The 20,139-nt window shown below is 43.7% G+C and overlaps 2 protein-coding genes across 2 annotated transcripts in view; one reads left to right on the top strand and one right to left on the bottom strand.

Moving 5' to 3' along the window:
- Window positions 1-9,974: 9,974 nt before the first annotated feature.
- DBR1 (debranching RNA lariats 1) lies at window positions 9,975-17,622 on the bottom strand. Its single transcript, XM_088465653.1, has 9 exons — window positions 17,545-17,622; window positions 16,247-16,505; window positions 15,969-16,093; window positions 15,269-15,349; window positions 14,674-14,759; window positions 13,954-14,178; window positions 13,070-13,150; window positions 12,828-12,973; window positions 9,975-11,046 (listed from the first exon to the last, which is right to left on the bottom strand). Exons 2-9 carry the CDS (start codon window positions 16,441-16,443, stop codon window positions 10,380-10,382), a joined length of 1,608 nt encoding a protein of 535 aa, XP_088321779.1. The 5' UTR covers window positions 16,444-16,505; window positions 17,545-17,622; the 3' UTR covers window positions 9,975-10,379.
- A 143-nt stretch (window positions 17,623-17,765) lies between these two features.
- The window catches only part of VPS8 (VPS8 subunit of CORVET complex), a gene marked incomplete at its 3' end in the record, with an annotated part of 119,498 nt that continues 117,124 nt past the window's right edge, over window positions 17,766-20,139 (top strand). The window contains exon 1 of the mRNA XM_088465654.1: window positions 17,766-17,897. Coding sequence (XP_088321780.1) covers window position 17,897 — 1 coding nt within the window. The remainder of the gene's footprint in view (window positions 17,898-20,139) is intronic.

The following is a 20,139-nucleotide window of genomic DNA, read 5'->3' on the forward strand; positions in this document are numbered from 1 at the left end:
GGCCAGGAAGATGATCGCGATGGTCAAGGCCATCGCGACCATCGGGCTTACGACGAGACCCTTGTGGTAGGTTCTCGTTGCCGCAAGCCCCAGAGAGATTACGTCTCTAACAGAGCCGAAATCTCTCCCACTGACATCACTCGTGATGTCAGTGGGGCCGCCCCCAAACGAAGGCGTTCACATGGGAACGCCTCCGTTTGGGCAGCCACTCCCCCGGCCAACCCACCAAAGGGGGCGTGCTGTCACTCAACATCGACAGCAAGCCCCCTTTGTTGCAAGACCCAGAGCGACGGAGTGCCCGTCGCTATCCGGGTCTCGCACATGCGCACGACATAGCCGACTCCGTCGTGCGCATGCGCACTGGCCCATCATCAACCCGTTTGCGAGCGCACAGCGCTTGCGACCGGGTCTGAATCAGGCCCTGAGTGCAACTTGTGTTTTTGTCAGTGCAAGAACGGTACGAAGAAGACTAACAGAGGTTGGCCTAATTGGTAGGATTCCCCGAAAAAAGCCATTGCTGAATAAAAAGCAGCGGCAGAAACGAATACAGTGGGCAAAAGAACACATTGCATGGACAGAAGGTCAGTGGAAACAAGTGATATGGAGTGACGAAACTAAGATATCAATATTTGGTAGTGATGGGAGAAAATGTGTGAGACGTTGCATCGGGGAAGAGGTACATCCAGATTTTATTCAAGCGACAAAGAATCCTACAAGTGTTATGATCTGGGCATGTATGACAGCAGATGCTGTAGGCCGCCTTTATGTCATAGATGGCACACTGAGCAGCAGAAAGTACATTGACACCATCCTAAAGCCAAAACTTCTACCTTCTATCAGGGATCGTTTTCCAGATAATGCCCCATTTTTTTTCCAGCAGGATTCAGCTCCCTGCCACACTGCACGGATATGCCAACAGTGGTTCACGGAGAATGACATACAGATGCTGGGATGGCCAGGAAACAGCCCAGACCTGAACCTCATAGAACATTTGTGGTTCCGTTTGAAAAAACTGGTACATCTGAGGCGTCCATCCAATAAAAGACAATTAATTGAGGCTATAATTGTCTCATGCACCACATAATAAAGAAGGAAGAGCTCCAAACATTGGTTGGCTCAATGACACGTCACTGTGCTGCTGTCTTGAAAAATAAGGATACCCAACGAAATACTGATAGGACAGTAACGTCATAAGTACACAGAGATTTTCACCCTAAGTGTTGTTTTCACTGCATAACTTCCCTTGTAATGCAAATATTTGACCTCTGCTTATTGTGTTGAATTCAGCATTACATTTCCTTTCATTTGATATACGAATGATTGCACTGCGTGATGTGTAACAGTTTTTCTAGGCATTCAAAGTTGAAAAACATTCAAATTTCAAAAAGTGTCTGCAATTTTGGCCACCATTGTATATTTATGTATGTGCTGTCATCATGTAGCACAACAGTATGCAATTATGAGTGGGTGCTATTGTTATGTACAGTAGCATTAGGGACGCCGGTACAGAGGAGCCTTGACGCGGCCCAGCACTTAACCATGTATTTGCAAATATATGCAACAAAGATCTCAGAATTTCTACTATGTAGTATTCAAGTCTTTTTGCTTTTTTTTATTGCAGTGTGCTGGAGGGAAACTTTTTTTTTTGTACTCCAGAGTAAACCCCCTCCCCTTTACAAGCAACTGTGAAATAACTATTAGGTTGATATGAGCTACCACTATTTTGTAAAACTTTTCTGTATGTTTGACCTTAAAATAACTCCATTAGTAACGGGCATTTCCCAGCAGGCAGAAGAAATACATCTATCTGTAAAGACATTTATCCATTTTATTTTCCCTCCACAGGATCACCTACTAATACAGCTACAGAGGGTGTTACAGGTGACATCACGCAGAATGAGGAGAATGGGGAACACACAGCTCCTGCAAGTGATCATTTGGGGTAATTAGAGGCGCTCCGGCAATCAGAAGAATGGCAGATTACATAAAAGACAACATTATTGGACATAACGAACGGTTTACAATGTGCTCAACCCTCGGCAGCAGCCAATTCATTCCTAAATGTTGTCCACATTGGTTGAAAGAGCAATTAATGGACAAATAGTCACAAAAAACTCAGTGTAAGACAATTTAAAGTGCAACAGCCAATGGCAAGCAGTTCCTGCTTAAGTCACCTATTCTAAATCCATGGTTTATTTAATAAAAGTAGAAATAAAAAATAAATTTAGTTAACATGAGGCCATGTGTTCAGGATGTGGTCAGTATTGCTGATGTTTATAATAATCTGTAAGTATATATTGTAATAAAAATAATGTATAAATAAATATTCTGTTTCTTCATAGGCCACTGAGACCTCTCTCACCCCGGTGCTGAGCCTATTTATTTTTTTAGCACTTTTCAGTCTGATCACATTCATCAGTATTAGTGATTGGTTTATGCAATAGCCACAGGGCCGGATTATAGGCAGGGCGACATAATCCCCGATTAACACTTTTTTCTTCTAACGGAGCCGCCAGCTGCGGCCCGTGATTAAGCCCCACCATCCCTGCATTTGTCTCCACCCCCTTTTTAGAGACCAGAGAATCGCGCTGGTCCTCCAACACTTCTGCTGCCTCTGAAACCAGGAGAGGTATGCAGCAATGTATATGTTTATCTGTGTCTAAGTATATATGTGTGTACATGTATATATATATTTACACATATATATATATATATATACACTGTATATATATATGCGTGTATGTATGTATATATATATATATACATATATATATATATATATATATATATATATACACTCAGTCAGGTGCATAAATATTGGGACATTGACAGAATTTTCAGATTTTGGCCTCTATTCACCACCACAATGGTTTTGAAATGAAACAAACAAGATGTGCTTTAACTGCAGACTTTCAGATTTAATTTGAGGGTAATTACATCCAAATTGGGTGAACGGTGTAGGAATTACAACGGTTTCTATATGTGCCTCCCACTTTTTAAGGGGCCAAAAGTAATGGGACTATCAACTCAAAAGCTATTTCATGGACAGGTGCGGGCTATTCCCTCGTTATTTCATTATCAATTAAGCAGGTAAAAGGTCTGGAGTTGATTCTAGGTGTGACATTTGCATTTGGAATCAGTTGCTGTCAACTCTCAATATGAGATCCAAAGAGCTGTCACTGTCAGTGAAGCAAGCCATCATTAGGCTGAAAAATCAAAACAAACCCATCAGAGAGATAACAAAAACATTAGGTGTGGCCAAATCAACTGTTTGGAACATTCTTAAAAAGAAAGAACGCAGCGGAGAGCTCAGCAACACCAAAAGACCCGGAAGACCACGGAAAACAACTGTGGTGGATGACAAATGAATTATTTCCCTGGTGAAGAAAAACCCCTTCACAACAGTTGGCCAAATCAAGAACACTCTCCAGGAGGTAGATGTATATGTGTCAAAGTCAACAATCAAGAGAAGACTTCACAAGAGTGAATATAGAGGGTTCACCACAAGATGCAAACCATTGGTGAGCCACAAAAACAGGAAGACTAGATTAGAGTTTGCCAAACAACATCTAAAAAAGCCATTACAGTTCTGGAACAACATCCTATTGACAGATGAGACAAAGATCAACTTGTACCAGAGTGATGGGAAGAGAAGGAAAGGAACTGCTCATGATCCAAAACATACCACCTCATCAGTGAAGCATGGTGATAGTAGTGTCATGGCGTGGGCATGTATGGCTGCCAATGGAACTGGTTCCCTTGTATTTATTGATGATGTGACTGCTGACAAAAGCAGCAGAATGAATTCTGAAGTGTTTCGGGCAATATTATATGCTCATATTCAGTCAAATGCTTCAGAACTCATTGGACAGCGCTTCACAGTGCAGATGGACAATGACCCGAAGCATACTGCAAAAGCAACCAAACAGTTTTTTAAGGCTAAAAAGTGGAATGTTATGTAATGGCCAAGTCAATCCCCTGACCTGAATCCGATTGAGCATGCATTTCACTTGATGAAGACAAAACTGAAGGAAAATGCCCCAAGAACAAGCAGGAACTGAAGACATTTGCAGTAGAGGCCTGGCAGAGCATCACCAGGGATGAAACCCAGCGTCTGGTGATGTCTATGCGTTCCAGACTTCAGGCTGTAATTGCCTGCAAAGGATTTGCAACAAAGTATTAAAAAGTGAAAGTTAGATTTAGGATTGTTTAGTTTGTCCCATTACTTTTGGCCCCTTAAAAAGTGGGAGGCACATATAGAAACCGTTGTAATTCCTACACCGTTCACCTGATTTGGATGTAATTACCCTAAAATTAAATCTGAAAGTCTGCAGTTAAATCACATCTTGTTTGTTTCATTTCAAAGCCATTGTGGTGGTGAATAGAGGACAAAATATGAAAATTCTGTCAATGTCTCAATATTAATGGACCTGACTGTATGTATATATATATATATATATATATATATATATATATACTGTGTATAATATAGCAGTCCCGCTAGGCTGTTTTAACAGGGTGCCGCGCCCTGCCCTATTTCTAAAAGGCAAAAAGCACCCTGTCCTCCGGCGCAGCACCCCGCTGAAACAGCCTGCAGGTGCCGTCCCCACCCGTGGGTCGCAGTGTCCCACAGGTGGGGAAAACTGCTGGTGAATGGATGCCGAGCGCATGCATTCACACTGACAGCAGCGCTTGGGGGCAGCCCGGAATGCCTCCAAAAGTGACGAAAAGGGGACACGTCTTAAAGACACGCCACCTTTTCATTGGTCATGCCTCCTTTTCAGGCGCGCACGCCTAGATGTGCCATTCTCTAGGGCGTTGGACCTAGAGTGAACATATATATATATATATATATATATATACACAGTATATATATTTAACTTTTATTGGTAGGGGCCCCCACAGACCTTAATCCGGCCCTGAATAGCCAAACAAATTATACCATGTTTTTATAACAACTTCCAGAGAATGCCATTAGTCCGCTTACTCCTTCTGACACGGCAAATAAAATCTGCCAAAAATGGGGTCGTCAGGGGCAGAAGAATATGAGAAAAAGAGCAATCTAGCAGCAATGTTATAGAGAGATTGGAGAGCGGCAGTTGTGGGGAAGACCAATGAGAAGAAGGTTGCACTAGTCAAATAAATTCAACTTGTATATAATATATACGTATAACCAATAGTATGACTTTGGTACAGATAATTTTTCCACATAGTTCCCATTCTTGTCTAAGCATTTGTTCCAACAGTACACCAAGGTATCTATCCCAGTATAGAAGAAATCAGTATCAAGTGCCTGAAACCAGGACATGGCGGATTGCTGACCTTCACCACCGGCTGCGAATCGCCTTCCATTCTTGTGCTTCTGCCATGGTCCAGAGAGATGGAAATCACTCAATGCCATGTCAGGGTTGTTGGGAGGATGGTCCAGTACCTCCCAATGGTAGCGCCGTAAAAACTCACACGTGTGGGTGGCTGAGTGGCACCTGGCGTTATCGTGCAGCAATACGAAGCTTATTCACAGGTAGTTTTCGGCAAATTGCCCTCCGCACCCAGCTCAATTCGTCACAATAGCGGACAGCATTCACAGTATCTCCCTTGGTGAGGAAATGAACAAAAAGCCCATGCGCACTCCAAAACACGGTCGCCATGACCGTCTTTGCTGATGGGAGTTGTTTTGAATTTCTTTGTTTGTTGGGATGATGCCATTTCCATGTCATGGACGCTTGGCGAGTCTCTGGTGTCACATGATGCAGCCACGTTTCATCTCCTGTAACGATACACTGCAGGAAATGCGCTCCCTCCTCATGGTACCACATAAAGGGCCTGATTCACCAACGAGCGTATTCTGCTTATACGCACGCAGCGTAGTTGCTAATATCAGCGGTGATATGTAAATGTTTGCATTCGCATTGCGATCGCAGCCTGACATAAGGACGCCCACTTCCCCTTATTCATATCTGTATACTTTGTCAACACAGCGAAACAATCGGTAACATCGGACCCATACGCACAGGTAAGGCAGGTCAGACCTCACTCAGGAATTGATAACTTCTGCGCACGCTATGAGGCCTCCGGCTGCGTCTGGCACCGCAGTGGATAATTGATGCACGCCCCTGCAATGCCTTCCCAATGCACTGGCACGCCTGTGTTCGCCCGACCACCCCCCCGTCATCACCCACAAGCGGCACTTTCCATCTATCACTTTGCCATGGGTCTGCGTAGCCCCTGCGATTGCCGTCCCGGTCGCAATGACTGGTTCACGCAATGCGATGCATGCACAGAACGCAACAATCGGACGATTGCGTGCGTATAAGCAACTGCGTTCCTTGCTGAATCAGGCCCAAAGTGCACAAGAGACAAATCCATCCTATTGGTTTTGTGAACTTCTGTGAGTTGCTTCCGTACCCTGTTTGAACTCTTTTTCCTGTACCCCAGTTGCTCAAACATTGTTGTGCACAGTTTATCGGCAATATCACTCGAATGTGTCTGTCCTCCTGACTCAAACCTACAATGCAGCACAAATAGTCATCCGTGGTGGACTTGATTGGCCAACCGGATCGCTGATCATCTTGAACGTCTGTCCTGCCGTTATCAAAGCCCGTGCACCAAACCCAAACATGTTTCCGTGACATGTTACACCGTACACCTCGTCAAGTTGGCGATGAATTTCAGCTGCAGATGAGCCCTTGAGACGGAAAAATCTGATCACACTACACACCTCAACGGGTGACCATGTTTCCGCCAGCCCCGCCATCTTACAACTGATATTGGTACAGTATGACTGATATTAGAAGCAGTCTAATGGCCGTGAGGGGAAGCACCGGTCTACCTGATCTGGCCTGGTAGAAAATTAGAATGAAATACAGAACATTACAAACACGAGAGGTTACTTATACCCCTTTCGCATCGCAAAAAAGTAACCCGGGATATTGCCGGGGTCAAGGTGCAGTGTAAACGCGCCACCAGAAAAATTCCCGGGTCGACCAGAGTTGAACACTGGACCGACCCAGGTTGTAGTGCAGTATGAACAGGCCCTACCTGGGACTCAGCAAACACAGCTGATTGGATGTTTCTGGGTCTCACTTGATGATGTCAGCAGCCACACAGGCAGCACACTGCAGACAACAGCAGAGGCAGCTTTCCAGCAGTCTGAAAGGGGTTAATACCACTACTGTCATTACAATGATGGCTAATTGGAGTGATGAAGAGGTGAACTGTACACTATCCCGCCAGAAGCTGCACCATGCTCTCACTGGCAGAATCACACAGCAGTAAAGCACAAACACTCATGAACTCAGGGCTACACAGTGATAATCCATCAGCCATGATTCCTGCCATGCTGGGAGCAGTCCCCCACCCCTCCCTTTTGTCATCTTATGTTTGTGAGCCTGAAAAAGGTAAATTTTTAATGATATTCATAGGGTTTAACATGGCTGACCCAAGTTCAGTGTGAACGGGGCCAACCCGGGAATAACCCTGTCGAAGGTGCAGTGTGAAAAGGAGTCTGACCCAGGTCGCAGCTGGGTTGGACCAGTGTTCAAAATCCCAGGTCAGAGCCGGGTTTGCGATGTGAAAGGGGTATTATTGAATCACCCTCATACTATAATTTTAAGGTGACCGGCTCCCATAGAAGGCCTGATGCACAGTTTTTGCATGTTAAACAGGTTTGCATGTCCCAATGTAAAACTGGCAGATGATGAACATAATTCGACTTGCAATTGTCTGCGTTAAAGGCTGACCAGGCCCCTTTCCTTTGGAATCAAAGAAAACCAAAAGATTGACAGCTTGTCAGAACTTCTTTGCCCCCGGAGCTCGGGTGACGTTCTAGGAATGAAGAAAGTGCTCCTCATTCAAAGGTTGATCTCAGGGCACAATTGCCGCGTTCAAGCGAAATCTAAAGACCACTTCGGGTTGGAAAGAGGGCTTAGGGCCCAATTCAGACCCGGTCGCTAAGCCGAGGACGCACGCTGTGGGCGGTTGTCACCCGGCAAAATATACGTGTGCGAACCAGTCACTGCGTCCGGGAATCGTGCGCTCGTAGTACACAGACTGGACGCTATATTGAGTGACTGATTGCGCCGTTTGTGGGTGGTAACGGGAAGGTGCTTGTGAACGGGGGAGTGGTGCTACGAATGCAGGCGTGTCTGGGCGTCAAAACTGAGTTTTATGGGTGTACATAATTAGCAAAGTAGCGTCATTGTACATGTCACTTGGTTGTATTTCAGCCTGCAGTGATCGCAGTGCTTGCGACATGGTATAGTCAAACTCAAGCTCTGCGATCGCATCAGATGGTGCTCGATGTACCAGTGTTTTCATGCACTTCCAGGAGATGACGTGCGCAAGTGGGCGTCTGCATACATATAGTGATCGCACGCCAATACATAGTGGGCGTGCTGATGCCTTTTGATAGCCTGCATTGCTGGGAGTGCGCTGGGTTAGCAAACGCAGGGTGCGAGCGAACGCATCTAGCGAGAGGGTCTGAATGAGCTCCTTAGTCCTCAACATGGCCCTGTGCTAGTGGAACACAAGGAAAAGAGGTCTGCAGGAAAGAGTCCCCAGTTCCGAAACTCTCCTTGCTGTAGAAATACTAGGAGGAAGGAAGTTTTCCAGGAAGTCTTCCATCTAGTACACTGAGGGACTGATTCAGATTTGGGAATAGAGTAAAACAGAGCAAGTAATCCTGTACCTGGACAAACCATGTTGCAATGCAAGAGGTGCAAATACATTATTTTTGCATGCAGAGTAAATACCGGGTGCTTTTGTATGTAGCCTACAAATGCTGCAAAGCTTTATTTTTACACTGCAATTGAGATGTCCGTTTGGACACACCCCCTCTCTGCACATTTTAAATCTGCCACCTGCAATGCAGCATGGTATTACCAAGATGCACAGTTACTGGCTCTTTCTTACTCTATTCCCAAATCTGAATCAGGCCCTGAGTCAAGAGTATGGAAGGGCAGATGTTGCAGAGCCCTGAGCAGCAGATTATGGTCTCATGGGACCACCGGAGGTCTGTATGGAGCCTGGACATACAGCACTTCCGAAGGAATGTCTGGAGTACAGAGGCAACCTTAAACAAAGGGAGAGGTATAGAGGGAGACTGACCCAAACCCTCCTGAGACCAACTGCAACAGGGCGCAGCGAGCGTGGACTGTGAGCGTCATATACACCTGGAGGGTAGGCGGAGCAACCCAGACGTGCTAAACCTTATTGAAGGACTGCGTCTGGGTCGGAGCTGCCGGGGTAGCGCTTACATCCCCCTAAGCTGTATTAACCAGCCGGGTACGCTGGCCTCGTGGCAGCAGAAGCATCTGCTGCTGATCTCCGGCGTCAGACGATACGGCCCCGGTGGTGTAGTGAGAACGCGGACAATCCAAGGACCTGACTGCAGCGGCTTCTGGTCCGTCTCTGACACCAGAAGCAAGGACTGCCGAGCGCTATTCCCGGTAAGCGAGGAATCGCCTTACCTGACATCTCCGTGCGTCTGGTTTCAGTCCGGGTCACAGCATTGCTGCTAACAAGCTCAGGCGCAACCCGCCGAAATCACCAGACCAGTTATTGGTGTTGCGGCCCGGCAGAGGTAGATGGAGTCGCAATACATGCGTCTCAATTCAGACGCTTAGTACTGCCAACCCAAAAACATAGAAATAAAATAAAAAATATAAAATAAAAGCTTAGGAGTGCCTGAGCAGTCTCCTGTTACAAAGGTGCATCTTGAACCTGCCGCACCAAACAAACAACTGAAGTCCTATGACTAGGGGCGGGGTATATATGGAGGAGGACCTGAGGCATCCTGGGAGCTGAAGCTTTAACTGTTGGTGCCTGGTCTCTCCAACCATAATATCCCCATGGTATCCCTGTGGATCCCTATGGACCCTGAAGAAGAAAATTCCATTTAACAGCTGGTATACAGTACTCCAGGTCTATTACCTCCCTTCATTGGAATTTAAATGAAACTACGCAAAGAAACAAACTCCTTTGTTAAAACAGTCCTGATTTATTTAAGTGAATTCTATGCCCATAAATAGTCTCTTAAACACAGTAAAATTATAGTTCCATAAACTAAAAAAAAAACAAAACAAACAAAAAAATAAAAAAGCATATTGTATACACTGGAAAGTTGTAATTTTACAGGACTGTATATTTATAAATGGGCACATTTAACTCAAAAATATAAAACTTTTAAAGGAACACAAGACAAAAATACCTCCATCCTGCCAACATGACAAAATAGTATTAAAATATTAACGGTAAAATTATAATTTGTAACCAGCGCTTCTAACACAAACTCCCGTAAAAGATCTGATCTTTCAGGCATGAACTTTGTTCATAACTTAATGCCATTGGAATAGTCCATATCCCAGGGAAAGTCCGTGCAGTTAGTCATTGTCCTCGTCAGTGGTTGTGTAGATGGCCTGGTTCCTCCTTTTAATCCTGACACCGCCCCGTCCATTCTCATCACTCAGCCTCTTCAATGGCCTCTCAGAGTTCTTACCTTCCCCCTCAGTCTGGCTGCTCTCTGACCGGTCTAACTCATCGTTGGTTGAGTCCATAGCATCATCTGAAGACACAGCCATGGAATCAGGCAGCACACGAACACTAGAGAAGCTGGTGGGCAAATCGGTGGCATGTTCTGGAGAGGGCTCCACAGACTGTACAGAGAGCTCTTCTTCATCGTCATCATCCTCATCTTCCAGAGTGATTTCATCAGGGTTAATCGAAGAAGAGAGGAGAGAAGTGTCTGTGCTGTATTCACTAGGATCTTCCAATGACCCGTTGCTGTCAACATCATTATCTTCTGTGCCCTCAAATTCTCCGCCCTCATCATCCCGCTGGAGGATTTTGGCATTTATATCGATAAGTCCAAAACGGGCACAGAACTCTGTGGTCTGAGGATTAACAATGTGGGAAGCCACCCTGTTTTTCTGATGGTTATTTGGGTTGTAACACGGCACGCTCATGCTGAAGTTGGACAGAATTCTGAGGTCGTGGTCAAGGTCGTTCGAGACCTCTTGCCGGGCTTGTTCGGTGGCGCTGTAATCCCATCTAGAATTAAAAACATAAAATATTAAAAATTATATCAAAACCAACTCTTCAAATCTGGGAAGTGGTTTCATCACATCTATATAGTCAGACCCATTTTCATGGTTTTACCCTATCGCAATTATTATTATTATATTTTTTATTTCTATTTTTTTCCTATCAAAGCAAATTTTATATTGGAGTTTTCGGTGTATTTAGAAATTAATTTTGGTAAATATTGAAACGGATATATTAAAAATAAACAGGTCCATAGGGGAAAAATAATCACAAAAAAAATAACACTTTTCAAAACTATTTCCCACTTATACTTTTACATGGTTAGATAAAGACAATTAAATTACCCATTAATAGGAGGCATTATTATATTGTTACTTGTTTAAACACTTCCTCTGCTAGTCTTTTAAGGATGTATTCTACCCAGTTTGTTTACAGATCCTGTTGCATTATGACTGAAATCCACCTAATTTACACGTAAATATACATTATCTGCAGCAGAAATTTCAGCCGGCCTTAAAACAAATCAGAACCTATAAAATTAATTTGCAAACATTATTGTTGGTTAGAGAAAAATATATAACAAAAAACTTGCGCTCCAACTTCACTGGTGCTGCCCTGACGGCGAGGATGGTCACCAACAACCTCTAAATCAATCACAGTCAAAAATACAGTACTTGCAGTCAGTTGTGCTCCTCTAGTATACAGAGAACCGAATTCCAATGCCTTTTCGGTTTTGCTAGTAGAACCGTTATCTAAAAAAAAAATACTTCTACGGTATTTCCAATATAGTACACCTTAAAATCGAACCATTTCTTCAACAGGGTATAAACATATTCTTGTCACCTCTGACTCTGCTGGGAGGAACATTTTATCTTGCTGGGTCCACTCTCAGCTGCTGTTGCACACAGTGACCATTGGACCTGGTTACCAACAGTATCTGCTGCCACCAGCTCTGAGCAGCCCATGAGGAGTAAAGAGGCACACTGGCAGCAGGTGACAAGAATATGTTTATACCCTGTTGAAGAAATGGTTCGATTTTACGAAGGTGTACTATATTGGAAATACCGTAGAAGTATTTTTTTTTAGATAACGGTTCTACTAGCAAAACCGAAAAGGCATTGGAATTCGGTTCTCTGTATACTAGAGGAGCGCAACTGACTGCAAGTACTGTATTTTTGACTATTATTGTTGGTTACCTATGAAAGAAAAACTACTTTTTAAGATGATGTACTAAGCATCGATTCCGCTATGCCGTACATACCGCCCATTATTGGGTACATACCGTCAATATCATCGCCGGTATGTACCTAGAAAATCGCAAAGGACAGCTCTCCCGCTAAGAGATATATAATAGAAATGAACGCACATCAGTTTTACAAACTACAAATTGATATTACATATATAGGTTAAGTTACCACTTTAGAAATTAATGGGAACCTTTGCAGATATAGTAAAAATTAAGAAGAACTTAATTTACCCACAGTGACATTGTCGACAGAGTAACCATGAGCACGGTGTGCCGACACAAAACGAATGTCCGTTAAATCACTGCAACGGAGCAAGCAATATAACTTTAAACATGATGCTTTACCATCTTGTTGAAGCACAGTTACAATGCTTAAACTAACATTACAACTGTGTCGGCATATTATGATCGACATTACGCTGCCAACAATTAATATGTAATAAGAAGCGAAGCTGAATTTACTGTGGCCCAATGTTGATGTGATTTACAACATGACATCCTAAATATTTTTACGGCTCAAGCAAAAAAAACTGAGTTTTACCTGCTATGGAGACCATTGTTCTCAGGCATGTTCCACGTCTGCGAAGTCACATTAACAAGTGCTTTGGTCGCCTTCAGAACAGAAATCCATTCTAGGTCATACTGCAGGCAGTCCGGCTTACTGGGATCATGGTCCACCTCCACAATCTAACAGACATAGAGAACAAACTGATAATAACGAAAATACACCGGACTAAAAAACCAAAAGCTTCAGCATCTACCCAGCTAGAAATATATTCTTACCTGGAGAAAGTCCCGATGTGGCAGACATTTATCAAGTGCCAAGAACTTGGTTGCTTTAGGTAACTGTCCTTCTACATCATTCTGTAAAAGGGAAAAGCCAACTGGTTAGAACAAACTGAACAGGAATGTCAGGATGCCCGGGATAAAACATCCTAAGCTGTTGGTCGCGGTTTAGAAAAATATCTTCAAACTTCCCTACTCTGGGCCCGATTCAGAGAAAAACGTAATGCCGATAGTAACGCAGATTGAGCGATTGTTTTCCATCGCATGCGTGTAAGCTGCACTGTGCACGCGCAGCGATTGTTTTGCGTCTAAATTTGCACGGCGTATTCAATCGCAAAGTGAGTGACAGGTAGTCAGGGTTTGGGGGGAGGTAACTGGGAGTTTGTAAGCAAACACATGCATGTCTGACTGATTAAACACAGATTCATGGGCGTGCATAAATCAGCCACTGCGATCTCCTTTGCAGCACGCAAAACTCTCTGCGTGTCAGGAGAGACGCAGCGTTTGAGACAGGTCAGACTTGCCGCATATGCTGCCTGATCTGTGTCGATGTTTACACTGATGCATGACGTCGGAACAGATATGAGAAGGCAGCAGCGGGCGATTGTATTACCAGTACTTCTCTGAATCCAGCTAATGTGACTATTACCAATCAGAACTTTGAAAAACACAAACTAAGGTGGGTAGGTTTACGAAGCGGGTTTGATCTCAAAATTTAAAGCGTCACTCATGTTAAAGTGCTATGTCCAGCAAGTTTTGAACTCATTATTAGTGCCCCTTTAAATGTTGTAGGGCAAACACCCCACCACTTCGTAAAACACACACCCAGGACTCACACAAGTAGAATTTTCGGTTATTTATTTATTTTTTTTAGTCTGTACCTGGTGCTGCATGAAAGCGGCAAACTTGACGTGGAGGTGGGCAGAAAACCAATAGGAGGGTTGGAGATGTTTCAGGAGTTCGGCGGCTGCCGGGCTGCCCAGAGTGCTATTCTCTACCTCTTGTCTGAAGAACTGCTTCTTCTTCAGTAGCTGGTTCTTGTTGCCAAAGTGATAGATGCTGCGGGGCCAGTCGTGTGACAAAAACACATCCATGGGCTCCTTCAGCTGCAAGGACAAGATCGTGGCATGTTAGATGCAACCAGTGGTCTAACAAGAGGTACAAATATCCTGTTACATGCAGGGTTGCATAAAATTGGATTTAGAAAAAAATAAAAATTCAAAAACGGATTTGATTTAAATAGGATTATTTTATTCATTTTTTTTTTTTAAATAAACATTTAAAAATGTAAAATGTTTACTTAAAAAATAATATGTTTTAAATAAAAAATCCTATAAAAAAAAAAAAAAAAAAAATTATTTAAATCAAATAAATCCATTTTTTAATTTATTTTTTTTAAATCCAATTTTATGCAACCCTGTAACTTACATGTGTGCTATAAAATGTGTTTGTTTAGTTTGCACGGGGCATTTATGTGACATGCCTAAACTAGGATATGGCATGCCTATCTAATTACAGGCACGGAACATACAGAATATTAGCAAGCATCAAGCAGAATTCTGGTAAATAAATGCTGGGTTGTGGTACTGGACTCTTTCTACCTGTTTCAGTTTAAAGACCTCTATATTCCTCACGTGATAGGCACTTCTGATTGTATCATTGGTGTAGGGAGGGCATTCAAAATGACCTAATGAAATTACAAAGGAGACACGTTATCTTAATGCGTGTACGCATCACAAGAGGCGGTAAAGGTTGGTACAGCTGTGGAACATTTGGGGATACAAGACTGAACAATTGCACAAAGTCAGAAAAAGCATAAGAAAATGATAAAACTTCCACGAGACTAACTGAAACGTTAAACAGCAGAAGTGTAAAACAGTGAATATATTTCTATGTTATGGATTCGTTTTTAATCTAGTAACAATCGGTCCTGAAGTAGTACAATGATAATAGGCTGCAGAATACCAGTGAAAGTTTACCGTGCACAGTGCCGTTGGCATTACTGCAAAAAGAGAAGGTAAAAGTTGCACAGGGTAGATCTGAACTGCATGCACATCACAGGAGAAAAGACAACCCCCCTCCCCCCACTACGTATGGGTTATTACTGCAGAGTATTTATTATAACTTTATAACAATCCACTGTCACAATTCTAAACATCAATAGCACAGTCATGGGAACTGTAATGATAGGTGTACCTTTTCTGTAGTCATGCGATTTAAAAATTCCCGAAATTCCTCCAATTCTCACCCCACGATATTTCACAACACCAGCATATCCTGAGAAAGACAAAACACAAGTAAGGTCCACGTCTGTGGGTTCTATGCTATAATAAGACCGAACAAATCACAACAGCCATCTAACAGCAGCTGCTAATCATTATAGACTAACATACTAATATATATTTATATTATACACACACACACACACACACACTGCTCAGATTACACAATTACATGGAGAATGCAATGGGGAGAGGGCCCTGCTCACATTTACGTTCTAAAGGGTATACTGGCAGAGACAAGGAGAGAGCAGAGCTGTAAGATGTATAGTTATCTGGGGGGCACCAGTGAAGAGACGAGCCTTAAGAGCAAAATGTCCCCGCCAATGACACATTGAATATTTAGGTATTTAGTCTACATTCTCGTGAACATTAAGGTGCCCACAAAATGTAAGAGTACGACGTAAGCTGATAACAGAGTCACCTCGCGCAATGTTAATCTGGGAAAACCGCTGTCTTCGTTTGCGTGCACCTCTATGAGTGGCAGCAAAAATGAGCGAGGTTTTCTTGCCCAAACGACTCGCATAGTGATAAACTGGAGGCCTGATAACAGAAATGGCAAAAGGCATTTCTTATTTATTAAGGGGAAAAAAAAAAAAAAAGAAAATAAATCTTACCCATGTAATATATATTTGGAGCAACCCAACCACCATAGGGCAGTTCCTGGAGATAATTTGATGCCTCGTGATTGCCTCCAATGAAGATGGTTAGAATCGGAGCCTTCTTTTCTCCAGAATAATACCTACAAGCAATCAATAGGTTTAGAACAAAAAAAAAAACAAAACACATTTTTTTTAGAAAACATTATATTTACACGGTGTGCCCAGAGTCAGACATGTGCCATGGAACCTGGAGTAATAATATACTCAGCTACTGACAAATTTCGTGTCCTTACTTGTAAAAGGTCTGCATCTGGCGGTACTTTGGCGGCACGGCCATACATTTCATGTCCCCCTCGTTCCTCACAGCCTGGAAGTCTCCACAGCAGAGCAGCAAATCCACTTTAGTGTTTTCTTTTTTCTCCATAAACTGGATGGTCTCATAGATCTTATCCAGCTCCCCGTGGCAGCAACCTTCCACTGCGATCTTCATGGCTGCTCCTATACGGTCACGGTATAGAATTCAGGGGGCGATCTCTGTTCTTACTCTGACATCTGAAATTGCAAACAAACAATTTGTAGTATACAAAATAATAACAAACATCATAAATTAGGTGTAGACTGCGCAAAACATCCAAATCCTTACATATCAGTTTGGTAATGACGTTTCAGCTATTAGCAATACCCAGTAACACTCTAGATGGTCATAGGAATAGTGGTCAGTGTTATATCTCCCTAACCTGCGCTACAGTCGCCAACAAGGGGAAAACAAACAGAAACACCTGTGCACCATATGCCATGTACTATTATATTACAGTCTATGATGTGCTGTTACCAAGCTAACCTAACATGGAGGAGCAAATTCCCATTGCACCGTGACATGACGGTGACATGCATGTCTATTAGAATAGGTCACCACACTATAAATAACGGATAATAATAATTAATAGTGCTGTTAAATAACATACAAGATACAATACAAGCCCCCCACAATGTCAGTAGTAACTACCTGCAGAGTCTGATGAAGGAGTTTCCTGATCACACCCCCGTAATCTGCATCTACCCATGTACAGTAAGTACCAGGTATCACCTACCCACTGCCAGCGTCCCTGTGCCAGCCCAACACCCATAGCTCTACTACCCACTGCCAGCCCCACACTGCCCGTAGCCCTACCACCCTCACACTGCCCATAGCCCAATACCCACCCACTGCCAGCCTCAAACTGCCCATAGCCCAATACCCACCCACTGCCAGCCTCAAACTGCCCATAGCCCAATACCCACCCACTGCCAGCCTCACACTGCCCATAGCCCAATACCCACCCACTGCCAGCCTCAAACTGCCCATAGCCCTACCACCCTCACACTGCCCATAGCCCAATACCCACCGACTGCCAGCCTCAAACTGCCCATAGCCCTACGACCCACTGCCAACCCCACAACGACCATAGCCCTACCACCCTCACACTACCCATAGCTCAATACCCACCCACTGCCAGCGTACCTGTGCCAGCCTCACTCTGTCCATAGCCCGATACACACCCACTGCTAGTGCCCTGTGCCAGCCCCACTCTGCCCATTAGTCCATCCTCACCTGAAGCGAGCTCCACACCACGGACGGACGCCACTGCAACTGCTGGCAAGCCGCTGACGGCCTCCTCACTATTACGGGCGGAAGTTGTTTGGGGAGGGGAAACATTAGCGCTGACGTCACGGAGCGGGGCGCGCCATTTTAGGTGTGGGCCCATTTACCTTACACAGGAAATGTGGAAATCACGTGACAACGATTGGAACCCCCAGAAGTGACGCTGGAACGCACGGCTGGAACGCACAGAAGGGGAAACGGCACTTCCGGGAGTGCTGTGCGCATACGCATATGTTGGGCACTTTATGTGCTGAGCTTCGGTCCCTTGTTAAAGAGAGAATATTACTCTGTATCCGGGCTCAGTAAGTGATGTACGGGGGCGGGGGCCGGGTGTGTGTATGATAAGGGGCAGCTCTGAGTATGGTGCATGGACTGAGGCAGCAGCAGGGGCTGCATCTCAGTATTGCTATATAATAAGTGTAGGTGCTGATATCATGTTATGTGTCTGTACAGTAACTGGGTCTTTGCATTTTGGTCATTCTGCAGCTGTCCCCATGGGGTGTCTGTGTCTGGTGACAGAATGGCTGATTATATATAATGCTCTGTGCTTCTCAGTATTGTTATTTAATGTGTAGCTCACACACTGGGACAGGCACTGATGTTGTGTCATGTGTTTGTACAGTAACTGGGTCTTTGCATTATATCACAGTCATTCTACTGTTGTCCCCATGGGGTGTCTGTCTTTGGTAACGTAGTGGGATATTATACTGTATATAATGTTCTGTGCTTCTCAGGATTGCTATATAATGTCCCTGTCACACACAATGACATGTGCTGATACAGTAACTGGGTCTGTGCTCAATATCCTGGTCATCCTGTAACTGCCCCCATGGGGTGTCTGTCTGAGTCTGGTGACAGAATTGGGGGTCATATATCTGGACACTGTAATCTATTATTAATGTACAGCTATTAGTGCATGAATATAATTGTAGTGTGGACTGCATCTCATTGCCACAATACATATTTTATTATATTTATTCCTTGGTTATGTTGTTACTGCCCAACCAGTATATCTGTCATAGAGAGGAAAAGCAATGGCCAATTCCTGGATATATACCCACAGCACAAACTCTGCGTACTGACGTATCCTATCTAATAAGTAGACAGATTGATGACGTGACACCTATCTGGACCTCTGGAACTGTTTATACATATTAAACATTCATTTTTTTTTTCAATGAATTCTTGAAATTCTATGTATTTTATGTTATTATTGTAATTGATTAGTGAGGCACCTCGGTGCTCTGCAGTGCCGGACAGTGTGGGAAAATAGGGTATATAGAATACAGTGACGTACCAGGTAGACCATATAAATGCAGACATGAAAACCGACGGTCCTGTTTGTGAGGTCTTAAAACAATGTAAATGTACGTACGCCTGTATGACCGCAAATAACCAGTAATAAGTCAAAATTGTGCATCAATGAAAGACAACCTTTTTCTAGTTTTTATTTGGTGTTAATAAGTCAAAATTATCCTGAAACCTGTTCTCTTTAGAAAATAAAATAACTGAATATGTCAAGTCCTCACAGAAATATATAATGAAAGTGCTGTACAGGTTGAGTCTCCCATATCCAAATATCCCACAATATACAGAATTTTTTGGCATTACTGAGATAACGAAACCTTTGATTTTCGATGGTACAAAGGGCCTGATTCAGACCCGGTCGCAAGCGCTGTGCGCTCGCAACCGGGTCAATGGTGGGCCAGTGCGCATGCGCACGACGGAGCCGGCTCCGTCGTGCGCATGCGCAAGACCCGGGCACTCCGTCGCTCTGGGTCTCGCAAAACAAAGGGGGCGAGCTGTCGATGTTGAGTGACAGCTCGCCCCCTTTGGTGGGCAGGCGGGGGGAGTGGCTGCCCAAACGGAGGCGTTCCCATGTGAACGCCTCCATTTGGGGGCGGCCCCGCTGACATCACGAGTGGCCCCGCTGGTCACCCACAGCTATGCGAGCAGCCAGGAGGCCGTTCTAAAAAAAAAAAAAAGACCGGCCCTGATTCAGAGCGAGCGCAGCATAGCGTCTGGCTCTGAATCAGGGCCAATGTACACAAACTTTGTCTAAGGCACACATTTTTTAAAATATTGTATAAAATTACCTTCAGGCTGTGTGTATAAGGTGTATATGAAACATAAATGAATTTCATTTCTGTACACAAACTTTGAGCCACAAAATTATTGAAAATATTGTATAAAATTACCTGCAGGTTGTGTATATTTGGGTCTCATTCCCAAGATATGTCATTATGATATGCAAATATTCTAAATACAGAATATTCCGTTATCCAATATACCCCTGGTCCCAAGCATTTTGGATATGGGAGACTCAACCTGTATTATTTAATCCTTACAAATCTATTTTTATCGAAAACTGAAACCATGGGATTATACTTTGTTTCTGAGGCCCTGAGTGCCATATTTTCTTTATTTTATAGCATTTATTATAATATAATATAATTTTTATAATGTTGTGCAGTAGCCATGTGACATATCCGTATAGCAATGCTTCATCTAGGAAGCAGAGGATACATTTGCAATAAGAATAAA

Source organism: Taudactylus pleione, unplaced genomic scaffold, assembly GCF_031769625.1.
Source record: "Taudactylus pleione unplaced genomic scaffold, aTauple2 ptg002101l, whole genome shotgun sequence".
In the NCBI taxonomy this organism is placed as follows: domain Eukaryota; kingdom Metazoa; phylum Chordata; class Amphibia; order Anura; family Myobatrachidae; genus Taudactylus; species Taudactylus pleione.

Excerpts from the sequence above, each read along its gene's own strand:
- DBR1 (XM_088465653.1), bottom strand. The coding sequence starts at position 16,443 with ATGAAGATCGCAGTGGAAGGTTGCTGCCACGGGGAGCTGGATAAGATC. Across the intron at positions 15,350-15,968 it reads TCCAAATATATATTACATGG|GATATGCTGGTGTTGTGAAA; the intron begins GTAAGATTTATT and ends TGTCTTTCTCAG. Across the intron at positions 12,974-13,069 it reads CACATCGGGACTTTCTCCAG|ATTGTGGAGGTGGACCATGA; the intron begins GTAAGAATATAT and ends TATGTCTGTTAG.